This window comes from Piliocolobus tephrosceles, chromosome 20 (assembly GCF_002776525.5).
Source record: "Piliocolobus tephrosceles isolate RC106 chromosome 20, ASM277652v3, whole genome shotgun sequence".
Taxonomy (NCBI): Eukaryota; Metazoa; Chordata; class Mammalia; order Primates; family Cercopithecidae; genus Piliocolobus; species Piliocolobus tephrosceles.
The window spans coordinates 2,990,906-3,003,956 of NC_045453.1; the positions used below are offsets into that span (position 1 = coordinate 2,990,906).

General features: G+C 41.2%; 1 protein-coding gene across 1 annotated transcript in view; it reads right to left on the minus strand.

Moving 5' to 3' along the window:
• PSMF1 (proteasome inhibitor subunit 1) overlaps positions 1 to 13,051 on the minus strand; it is a 44,102-nt gene that overhangs the window by 28,753 nt on the left and 2,298 nt on the right. The window contains exons 2-3 of the mRNA XM_023220357.1: positions 8,209 to 8,361; positions 6,351 to 6,433 (exon numbers count right to left, since the gene is read on the minus strand). Coding sequence (XP_023076125.1) covers positions 6,351 to 6,433; positions 8,209 to 8,361 — 236 coding nt within the window. The remainder of the gene's footprint in view (positions 1 to 6,350; positions 6,434 to 8,208; positions 8,362 to 13,051) is intronic.

Consider the following 13,051-nt stretch of genomic DNA (forward strand, 5'->3'; position numbering starts at 1 on the left):
TTCTACCAAACATTTAAGGAAGAATTAATATCAATTTTACCATCACTTCTAGAAAATATACGAGGAGGGAATACTTTCCAACCCCTTTCATGGGACCAGTATTATTACTCTGGTATCAAACCCCAGGCAAAGACCATACAAATAAATAAATAAATAAATAAATAAATAAATAAATAAATACAGACTATTATATCCTATGAACTTACACACATAAAAAATCCTCAACAAAATATGAGCAAATTGAATTTAAAAATGTATAAAAAGAATTATATACCATGACCAAGTATGACTTGTTCTAGGCATGCAAGACTGGTTAGTAGTCACAAATCAATCAATGTAATCTACCATATCAATAAGCTATGGAAGAAAAATCATATGAATGATCATATCAATTGATACAGGTAAAAAAGCTTTTGACAAAATCCAACATGATAAATCCATTCAAGATTAAAAACTCTCAACAAACTAAGAATAAAGGGGAACTTCTTTAATCTGATAAAGAATATTTACAAAAAACCTACCCATAACAATAGACTTTACTGTGAAAGACTGAATATTTTGCCCCTAAGATTGGGAACAAGGAAAGAATGTTCTTTCTTGTCATTCTTATTTAACGTAATATTGGACATCCTGACCACTGCAATAAGACAAGAAAAAGAAAAGGCATTCACATTAGCAAGTAAGTAATAAAACTGTCCCTATTTGCAAATGACATGATAGTCTACCCTGAAATTCCCAAAAAAATTCAAAAAAAAAAAAAAAAAAAAAAAAAAAAAAAATCCTAGAATGCCTTGAATTCAGCAAGGTGACAGGATACAAGTTCAACATAGGAAAATCAACTACATTTCTATATACTAACAATGAACATCTGAAAACCAAAACAAAGGACAGAATGCCACTTATAATCATCTCCCTTTCTGCTTTAAATGAATAACAAAGTATGTACAGGATCTATATATTGAAAATTACAAATGATACTGATGGAAATCAAATAAAACCTAAACATTAACATGGAGAGATAAGATACACCATGTTCATAGCAAGAATGTCAATTCTCCCCAAACTAATCTATAGGTTTAAGGCAACTCTTATCAAAATCCTAGCAAGGTTTTTCATAGATATAGACAAGCTTACCCTAAAGTTTATATGAAAAGGCACAGAGGCCAGATGTGGTGGTTCACGTCTGCAATCCTAGCACTTTGTGAGACTAAGATGGGCAGATCACAAGGTCAGGAGATTGAGACCATCCTGGCTAACACAGTGAAACCTGGTCTGTACTAAAAATACAAAAAGTTAGCCAGTCATGGTGGCATGCGTCTGTAGTCCCAGCTACTCAGGAGGTTGAGGCAGGAGAATCGCTTAAACCCAGGAGGCAGAGGTTGTAGTGAGCCAAGATCACGCCATTGCACTCCAGCCTGGGAGACAGAGTGAGACTCTGTCTCAAAAACAGAAAAAAAAAGAAAAAAAGAAAAAGGACAAGGCACAGAACCTAGAATAGCTAAAACTATCTTGACGAAAAAAAAGGTGGGAGGAATTATTCCACTCAATATTAAGGCCTACAATAATCAATACCGGTAGAGTAATACTGACAGAGGAAGAGACATAGAGATCAATGGAAAAGAACAGAGGATCCAGAGATAGATCCACAGATGTACAGACAACTGATTTTTGACAAAGTTTCAAAAGCAATTCAATGAAGGAATAACAAATGATGTTGGAGCCATTGGACATCCATGGGTAAAAAAAAAATGAGCCTTGATCTAAATGAGTAAGTAAGCCACTGGACATCCATGGGTAAAAAGATGAGCTGCTTGCCTGCCCAAGCTGGGTGCGGGGGTAAATTCAAATCCTCTTTCCTTTTAGTCGGATCAGAGGGAGGCCTCTGATATCCCTAGGCATGTGTAAAATTCAGGCCTGATTAAAAAACCACCAGGTCCTGAAGGAGAGGTTCTCACATAATTTCTAAGCCTTGACAGAACAACTGCGACAGCCTATCATCTCATCTGACACAGAAAGGGTATAGCAGAATGGAACACAAGAGGTTTATATTTCTTAGCAAATCACAGTTTGCTCACTGAGGAGCAAAAATTCGGTGGCTCAAGCTTGTAATCCCAGCTCTTTGGGAGGCCGAGACGGGCGGATCACGAGGTCAGGAGATCGAGACCATCCTGGCTAACACGGTGAAACCCCGTCTCTACTAAAAATACAAAAACTAGCTGGGCGAGGTGGCGGGCGCCTGTAGTCTCAGCTACTAGAGAGGCTGAGGCAGGAGAATGGCGTAAACCCGAGAGGCGGAGCTTGCAGTGAGCTGAGATCTGGCCACTGCACTCCAGTCCGGGCGACAGAGCAAGACTCCGCCTCAAAAAAAAAAAAAAAAAAAAAAATTCCTAGAAGAGTCAAGACATGCCACAATGACCTAACAAAGAGGGCTACGTGGAGGAAGCTATGGTTGAAAGGCAAAGGAGGGAGAGAGGGCCTCTGATCAGGAGGCAGAGCCATACCTCAGCTTTCACCGCCCATTTCCACGGAGATGATTCCTGGTGATCAGATTTTTTTCCCCTTTGTGTATTTTACTAAAAGCTGGACTAAGCACTAAGCACTCTATGTGCTGACATCTCATTCCATTCTCAGAAAAACCCTGAGGTAGTACTATTGTGTCCCTCATTTCACAGTAATCAAAAAACAAAACAAAACACAACACACATCCTCTCCCTCACACAAAAACCCCTCAAACAAATGTACTTAAAAAACAGAGACAAGATCACAATTCTCTCTCAGTATTACTGAGCAGACGGAATGCTCTAATGAACATGAATGGCCAATATAATGCCTAGGTTCTTCCACAGGTTTTGTCAATTTCTCTCCCAATGGAACTCCAGAGTGAAGAAGTCAAGAGACCATTCTCCAAATGTCCCTCCCTCACCCACTAAGAGGGTTCAGTGTCAGGGTGTGTGTAACACCCAGAGGAGCAGCATTCTGCTGGTCAGGCCTGGCTCATTTCCCCTTTTCCCCTCTTTGTCTACAGTACGCAAAAGTGACCCAAGCCCTGCCCTCAAGGAGATCACAGGCAAGGGAAGACCAACTCTTAAGGAGGCAAATGTAAAATATCTACTGATTGATTAAATGCTTAAAAAATGATGTTTTGAACCAGGGCAACACAGCAACTACAGGTCTTTGTAGAGAACTCATCTCTACAAAAAATAAAAAACGGGCAGGGCATGGTCGCACATGCCTGTAGACCCAATTATTTGGGAGGCTCAGGTGGGAGGGTCACTTGAGCCCAGCAGGTTGAGGCTGCAATGAGTTGATTGTGCCCCTGTACTCCAGCCTGCCTGGGCAACAGAGGGAAACATGTCTCCAAAAAAAATTGTAAAATGTTTTGAAGCTTTAAGCCTGGGAGCCAGAGGAAGCTTCTCTGAGGAACTGACATTTAAATTGGTAACCAAAAGATAAACAGGAGTTGGCTACATGAGATCAGGGAGAGCACTTTATGCAGAAGGAAGCAGTCTGAAGAGGGCAGAAGAATGACACTGTGGCTGAAGCACAGGGATGTGGGGAAGGCCGTACAAGGTGAGACTGAAGGGGTGAATGCTAGGCTTTAAGGCCTCATCAAGGATTGTGTTCTTTATCCTAAGAGCAATGAGCATTCCCTGAAGCCTTTTAATGGTGGTAAAATATGCATACAATTTACCATCTTAACCATTTTTAAGTGTTCAGTAGTGTTAAGTACATTAACACTGTTGTGCAATCACCTACCATCCACCTCCAGATCTCTTTTCATTTTGCAAAACAAACTCTGTACCCATTAATCCCTAACTCCCCTCCCCATTCCCCTCTTGCCCCAGTATCTGGCAACCATGATCTACTTTCTGTCTCTATAAATTTGACTAATCTAGGTACCTTTTATAGAATCATACAGAATTTGTCCTTTTGTGAATGGCTTATTTCATTTAGCATAATGTCTTCAAGGTTTGTCCATGTTGTAGCATGGGCCAGAATTTCCTTCCTTTTTAAAGCTGCATAATATTCTACTGTATTTACATACTACCTTTTGTTTATCCATTCATCTGTCAATGGACAGCCAGGTTGCTTTCACCTTTTGGCTACTGTGAATAATGCTTCTATGAACATGTGTGTACAAATATCTTTTCAAGACCTACTTTCAATTCTTTTAGGTATATGCCCAGAAGAGGACATGCAGGATTATACAGTAATTTTTTGAAGAACTGTCATATTGTTTTCCAAAGTGGCTGCACCATTTTACATTCCCAAGAGTGCACAAGGGTTCCAATTTCTCCATATCCTTGACAACGCTTGTTTATTTTCTGGTTATTTTGATAGTACTCATCCTAATGGGTGTGAAGTGGCATCACTGAGGGGTTTTAAGCCAGAGTTGTAACCATGATCTGATCTATGTCTGAAAAAGACTGGTCCGACTGCTATGAGGGAAATACACTGGAGAGTGGCATGCAGGAGGGGAATATGTAAAAGACCTCCTCACACAGAAGCTATTTATAGTGATGCCAAGCTTACTCTAAAACCCTGAGGATGGCTGGGCGTGGTGGCTCACACCCGTAATCCCAACACTTTGGGAGGATCACCTGAGCTGGTGGAACACTTGAGGTCAGGAGTTTGAGACCAGCCTGGCCAACAGCAAAACTCCATCTCTATTAAAAACACAAAAATTAGCTGGGTGTGGTGGTGCACACCTGTAATCCCAGTTACTCGGGAAGCGGAGGCAGAAGAATTGCTTGAATTGTCACACTGTACTCCACCCTAGGTGACAGTGCTAGACTCCATCTCAAAAAAATAAAATAAAATAAAATAAAAAATAAAACCCTGCGGTGGTCAATGAAGATGGGGGAAAATTCCCTATAATGGAATAAAGCAGACATAAATCAGCTTAACTATCTATAAAACAGATAACTTCATTATACTGATTTAGAAAACAAGCACTAATCTAAGTACCTTTGGAAGACACTACTCTGCCTACATCTTTTGTGGGACATAGTTAAAACACAAAAAGAGGGCCGGGCACGGTGACTCAAGCCTGTAATCCCAGCACTTTGGAAGGCCAAGACGGGCTGATCACGAGGTCAGGAGATCGAGACCATCCTGGCTAACACGGTGAAACCCCGTCTCTACTAAAAATACAAAAAACTAGCCGGGTGAGGTGGCGGGCGCCTGTAGTCCCAGCTACTTCGGAGGCTGAGGCAGGAGAATGGGGTAAAACCCGGGAGGCGGAGCTTGCAGTGAGCTGAGATCCGGCCACTGCACTCCAGCTGGGGCGACAGAGCAAGACTCTGTCTCAAAAAAAAAAAAAAGACAAAAAGAACTGGAAATAAATCATTTGGAACTTTACTTAGTAGGTTTGTTCTTGGTAGGCACTGATGTAGTTCAGAAAGTATTTGTGTGTATTCTAGGATAAAGTAAATAAGTAAATATGTTGATGCTGTTGGGAATCAGGGTTCTCACCACAGCAGAAGGGACATATAAGTACGGAATAAGAGAAAAAGAATCCTGTAGTGTTATATTAAAAACAGAGGTGGCAATTTAAACTCATAAGGAAAAATTTTCCTAGCTCTATCTGCTGAAAAGGCCTAGAATGTACTACTGTATGATACCAACTATATGACACTCTAGAAAAGGCAAAATTATGGAGACAGTAAAAAGATCAGTGGTTGCCAGGAGTTAGTGAAAAGGGAGTGAAGAATAGGAGGAACACAGATTTTTAGGGTAGTCAAACTACTCTGTGTGATACTATAATGGTAGACACACATTCTCATCTATCTGTCAAAACCCACAGACTGCACAACAGCAGGCTTGAGCCCTAATAATGATGTGTCAATGTAGACTCATCAGTTGTAAGGAGTGTATCACTATGTATGGGATATTGACACGGGGAAGCTATAAGCTGTGGGTGTATGGGACCAGGAGGTAATATGGGAATGCTCTGCACTTTCTGCTCAATTTCGCTTGTACCTAAAACAACCCTAAAGAAAATAATTTTTTTTTTTTTTAAGTTGGAGATTGGGGTTGGGGACCCAATGAGGCACACATTCTCCCAGGAGTCTGCTCTGGCTGAATGAGTTGGCCTGGCTCCACCTCTACTCTGCAGCCACCACAGCACTTGTGGACTCTTGATTGCATCATCTTGTCTCATGTGGCATTTCCTATGTGAGTCTCCTCTTCAAATACATAAAAAACAGAAAAGAAAATTAGGAAGTTGTGCCCAGAAATAAAAGGTTCTTCCATTCACCTTCCTTAATTTTCTGGACACATCTACCCTATTGCTTATATCTTGCCATTGGTTCTCTCTTTCCCAGGGAAGAGACATCATTTAGAAGTACCTGTGGAAGTCACCCAGGTGTTCTGCATCGATATAATCATCCAAGTTCAGGGTCAAGTCTGCCACTTGCTGTGAGCCATATTCCTAGATGAGTGAAAATAGAAAGTGAGAGACTGGGATATTTCTAGGCTAAGAGTGGGAGGGTGGAAGGAGAGTCACAGAGTCTTCAACCTAAAGAAATATTCACATATGTCCACAAAGACATATATAAGGACTGTTTATATAAAATACCTTCCTAAGGCTTGGAGACTTCTCTAATTTAGGAATATTGCCTTTCCAAGGCAGAGGCTAAAACACCTACTTCCCAGGCTCTTTCACAAAAGGGCTCAGGCATGGTAATTGAGGTGTCGAACTGATGCATCAACTTTGAGTTGCAAGTGAGAAACATGAAGAGGCAGATCCAGCAAGGGGCAGATATCTTGCTAATGAGGGTAGCAGCAGAGGCCAGGGGGTCATATCAGCAGCTTAACAGAAGGGTGCACCAGGGCAGACAGAATCAGCCAGTACCTAATACTGGGCAGTGTTGGTGGCAGCAGCGGTTTCTGGGGCATGATTTGGGACACTGCTTCTGGAAACCTAGCCTTAAACCTGTTTCAATGAGCTATCCTGGTTCTTTTTGTTTTGTTTTGTTTGTTTTGAGACAGAGGCTCGCTCTATCGCCCAGGCTGGAGTTCAGTGGTGCAATCTTGGCTCACAGCAAACTCTGTCTCTTGGGTTCAAGGGATTCTCCTACCTCAGCCTCCCAAGTAGCTGGGATTACAGGAACCCACCACCATGCCTGGCTAATTTTTAAAAATATTTTTAGTAGAGACAGGGTTTCAGCACATTGACCAGGCTAGTCTCAAACTCCTGACTTCAAGTGATCCACCTGCCTTAGCCTCCCAAAGTGTTGGGATTACGGTGTGAGCCACTGCGCCTGGGTGATCCTGGTTCTTTTAATAAACCCTTTTTGATTAAACTAACCCAAGAGGTTTTTGTTGTTTGAAACCAAGAACCCTATCTGACACAAGATCTAAATGTTCATCAAAAGAGAAAGGAATAAAGAAATTACGGTGCTATGAGAAACTACATAATAGTTAAAACAAATAAAGTACATCTATATGTATTTCCATGTCAAGACCTCCAAAACATTGAGTGAAAAAAATGCAAAGTGCAGTATAATACATATAGCAGGATACTTCCACATGGTCACACACAAACCACTAAGACAAAAGTTAACAAAAAGAAAGTCCTTGTGGCACATACAGTCCCATGGCAGAATAAAAGCAAAGCACAAATAAGTACACAATTACAAGCTGCAATGAGTGTCAGGCAGGAAAATAAAATGATGGCGTAGAGACATAATTTAGATTTTTTTGGCAGTAGGAGTGGTAGGAGTGGGTAGTCAGAACTGAACTTTTTGAGGAAGTCAAACATGAAAAAGAATTGTCCAGGCTGAAGGAATGGTGGCGGGCTGTGAGAGGGGCAGATGGGGGAGGGGAAGAGCCTTCCAGCATAGGAAATATAAAGTGCAAGGGCTCCAAGGCAGCAAAGAATTCAATTTATTTAAGGAACTGAAGCAGCCCACTGGAGTTACCTAAGTTTTTTCCTTCTATCTTGTCACTGAATAGATTTACCTTATTTAACCATTTCCCTGTTGACAGAAAGCCCCTCCTTTTTAATTCCAGGTGGTGAATACCTTTGTGTACAAAGGTTTTTTATACTTAGGGTTCTCACCTTAAGATAAATTTCCAGAAGTGGGATCACTGGGTAAGGGCTACAAGAACATTGGAGCTCTGGATCCAGACTGTTAAATGGGTTTCAAAACAGCCATTCCTATCCTCATCTCATCAGCAGACTCACGTGTCTCAGAGACTCACCAGCACATTGAGGATCATGCTGCTCTCCACGGTGATGGCTTTCACAAGGAGCTTTCTGGACCCATCCTTATACTCATACCGGAGGACATACAGGTCCTTATTGTTGTTCCACCCAGCTGGCAGCAGTTCTGACTTCTTATCATCGGGACCCGGCTGGGAAGACACCACAGTTGAGAGGAGAAAGATCATGACCTCAAAACACAGAATTATAAAGAACCTCCCAAGATAAGCTAATCTTACCCGCCTCACTTCACAGATGAAGATGTGGAGGTCAAGAGAAATGACTTGCCCAAGATCCTACAGCGAGAGAGAGGTCTAGGGCCCAGGTCTCTGGGCTTCTGTTCTACTGCGCTCTTCCTTTCTGACACAGCATTGGAACCTGTCAAGAACCTGCAGTGTTGGTTTAATAATCATCTGTTCCCTATCCCTCTGCTAACGATTAAGCCAGTCACCTTGAGGAACACTGAGAAGTTCTAAGTAGTGTTTTTCAAAGTTTGGACCTCAGGCTAACTACAATAGGATTACCAAGGTGTTAACTAAAAACACAGATCCTAATACACCCTAACTGACTGCAGTGATATACAAAAATTATAATTTCATAGTACACAAAATGTAGCATATGTACAAATAACAAAGAATTATAAAATGTCTCTACCACCAGCTTAAGAAATAGAACATCAGCAATACTGCTAAAGCCTTGGGTAGCATACTCCAATAAATGTCCCTCCTTCCCCTTCAAGGGTAATCACCACTCTTAAACAATTTCTTTAGTTTACCCTAGAGTTATATTACTCTACATTGCAACCATAAAAATATACTGTTTCAAATGTTTTTGAATTTTAAATAAACAGCATCACTTCTGTCATTTGCCTTTTTTATTCAGTATTGCTTTTGGAAAGGCATCCATGTCAATGCATTTAACTACAGCTGATTCACATTCACAGCTACAAAGCATTCTGTATGACTATGCTGCAATTTATACATCTACTTGTTGATGGTGATTTGGAGTATTTCCCAGCTTATTTGTTTTGCTATTATGAACAATGCTGCTATGAACATTCTTGTACACATCTGGTACATATGTGGATAAATTTCTTTTTTTTTTTTTTTTTTTTTGAGACGGAGTCTTGCTCTGTCGCCCAGGCTGGAGTGCAGTGGCCAGATCTCAGCTCACATATGCATGGAGGAAAAGCTTTTAATTTATAAGATAAAGTCAAGTTGTTTTCTAAAGAGTTACTGATTTATACTCCCACTAGCAACCTATGAAAGCTCCTGTTGCTCTGTGTAGCTGGCAACATTGTTATTGTTGCTTGCCAATCTAGTAGGGGTAAAATGCTTGCCATTTTCATGCTTGTCAGCCTGGTGGGTGTAAAACACATCTTTTATTGTGAGTTGTGATGTCTTCCTTTTTTCTTTTTAAAAAATCCTAAGACTTTCTATACTAAAGTTTGAGAAATAGTTCTCAAATTATTTCTACAGGAAAAATAATACAGTGATTTCCAGGTGGGGAAGATTTCTTAAACAAGATTAATAAAAGAAAAAAAAAGCTGCCTTTGACATTGTAATTGAAAGCCTCTGTTCAACAGAGACACTACTAAGTTAATAAGCAGCCACAGGCTAAGAAGAGACATTTGCTATGGCTGCAAAGGAAAGAAATTAATAACCTCTACATAACGGGAATGCCTGGAAAATGAACAATAACAACTGGGAACTCCAAAAAGTGGCAAAAGATACGAACAAGAAAAAGAGCAGTTAATAGTATCTAAAGAGTTATTCAATTTTACTAGCAATCAGAGAAGCAGAACTGAAATAATGAGACACTAAGTTATACGATTCGGACTGTTATTACCCAGTTTTCTATTTTTTGCCAGATGTCTGTGTAGGTGTGGGGAGAATGGGGACCTCTAGTCCCTGCTGATGGGCATTTAAACTCGTACAGCCCCTTTGGGAAGCAATCTGGCAGTTTTTAGTGCAATTAGGTAAGCCAATATCCTATGATTTAAAATCCCTACTCCCAGAAGAAACCCTGTGCACAGGGTCCATAACAAAGGATCTTCATTATAGCCTTGGCTAAGGTAGCCAAAGTGGAGATAAAATGCAGAATATGCTTACAGTGGAATACTATTCAGCAGTCAGAAGGAACAAACCAGATCTAATGATAGTATTATACGTAAAATAAAAAACATGATTTAAAGAAAAGTTCCCCCCAAAATGAGGTTTACACTCCAGTACCTTTATGTAAAAATTTTAAAAAGCACAAAAAAGTTAGAATCTTTTTTCATGGATGTATGTTTATATTGCTCACCATGGGTCAGGTGGACTGGGAAGATCTGCAGTCATGAGAATACAGCAGGAGGGAGTGGGAGATGAAGAAAATGGAAAAGACAAAGGTCCAGCAAAGCAAAACTTCACACACCAAGGACAAGGGGAGACCACACATTGAGAACAGCTGGCCTGTCCCCTTTGGTCACCCCTGGTGCTCAGAAATCCTTTGGGGAAAGAGAATCCAAATAAAATTCAGGATGTCACAGCTGGCATGGTTTAAAACCTGGCTGGATGAGGATGAAATTCACAGGCCTGAAGCACAGAAATGAGAGTGAGGAAAAACAAAAATGAAACTAATCAAACCATTCTTCTGAGAAAGAGAAACTATCCCCTCACCCCAAACTGGGTAACTTTCCCAAATACGTTTAGTGTTCAGTGTTATGGATTTGTTTACTTTGGAAGCCAGAAATTTGATGACATCCTCATCTTTGCTCTGTCAAAGGCCTTTAAATTTATATTATATCCTCCATGTACAGCATTCAAACCACCACAGTTCTCTCTTGGAATAGAAACAATTTGGTCTGCTCACCACCCCATCACCTTTGGCTTCCAGAGTTACAGAAAATCCCTGAAGTCAGGTGAAACTGCTGTCTCTAACTGCAGTGCAACTGATGATTCCCAGTAAACAGAGCACAGACCCTGGGGATATTAGGCCAAACACGGCATGCAACTGCCCTGTAAACCCTGACATCAAATATCAAAAGTTCCAGAAAGCCACAGTTGGAAAGTAGCCTAAGTACACAGTCACATGGTTTAACTTCCTCTGATGAAAAATCAAAGGCCTGAGGCTGAGTACAGTGGCTCATGCCTGTAATCCCACCCCTTTGGGAGGCAGAGGCAGGTAGATCACTTGAAGTCAGGAGTTCGAGACCAGCCTGGCCAACATGGTGAAACCCCGTCTCTATTAAAAATACCAAATAAAATTAGCCAGGCATGGTGGCGGGGACCTATAATCCCAGCTACTGGGGAGGCTGAGGCAGGAGAATTGCTTAAACTCAGGAGGCAGAGGTTGCAGTGAGCCAAGATCACACCACTGCCCTCTAGCCTGAGTGAGAGTGAGACTCCATCTTGAAAAAAAAAAAAGAAAGAAAATTCTAAGGCCTGAGAGGGTCAGAGAGCTGACCAAGGTCTCAGCAAGTCAGCTGTAGGGTTGTACTTGGAATTCAGAGCTCCTGATTGCCCAGGCTATGGCTAGAGGTTTTCCCCAGCCAGGTCCATAAGACTGGCCCTAAAAGAATAAAGATAACTGTTTTCCTAGGCAAAATCCTGGTACTGGAAGCGTTCTTTAATGGCCATGAGTTTGACCCAATGCCTCTGAGCTAAAATGCACCCAAAGAAACTTAAACAGATCATTTTGAGCATTTTCTCTCTTTCACCACAATCCTTACATTCCCCATAACAGAAAACAAAATTATCTAACTTATGTTGATGACCACCTAAGTCATCCCTTACCTATCTATCCCCTTGCCACTTAAACCACTTGACAAAGCTGTAAAGTTCTTGCAAGGAGTGGTTCTGACATCAAGAAAGAAATCCAAATTCTAACATTGGATTTTTCTTGAAGCCAGTGGCTGCATTGGTCTTCTAATCAAGTTTTACGTACATAATTCCCCTGTAACAGAGGAGGCAAAACCTAAGAGAAAGCAGGCAATCTAGCTTTCCATTTAACTGTCAACTTGTGTAGTCAAGCATACACTCTTGGACCCTCCTCTCATTATCACTCCCAGAAGGGTGGAAACAGGAGATGGCAGGAGAGGCAACACAAATATCCTCTGAGCTTGGAAAATACAATCAAGTCAGCTGAGTTGGCTGGCCCCAGGCTGAAAAATTGAACCTCCTTTTAAATAAACTAACAGGAAAGATGCCTCTCCAGCTTCCACTCTGAATGAAAGTAGACTCAGCAGAAGTGACAGGAGGACAAGTGTAACCTGAGCCCCACTGGCAATCAAGGAGAAAAGGCAGACAGAAGCAAAAATACACCACGCTCTAGTTTGCAATCCAAACACCCATTCCTTCAAGGGCATGCAAGATTCAGGAAGAAAGGTGGCAATGCCTTAAAAAACCCCACTCCCCAGGCTCCTGGGCCTCCCCAAAGATTTCTGAAACCAGCATCTTTTTCTGGCCTGCAGAAGCTCAAAAAATAGCACCATGAACAGAGAAAAATCAGATGGACCTTGGGGAATTGGTCAAGGACCTTTTTTTTGAAAACAACAACAACAACAGAAAAAAACAGTATTAAAATGAGATTGTATTCTTTCTGTACATTTCATCTGAAAATTTTGCAGCCTTGAGTGTATGGAAAGGTGATAATGCCAGCTAAAAGAAGGTATCGACTTATGTGAACTGATGTTCCCAAACTGTCAAAGTGATTCAACAGGATGAGTGAGGGTAAGAATGGTGGGGGCAGATTCACAGTGATTGATATTTATTTGTGGAATGGCAAGAAGAGAAGGGCATCAGGCACGCGCTCTAGAACAAGTTCCGGAGCAGAGGTGGACAGGGTTCTGACAGTGTGGCA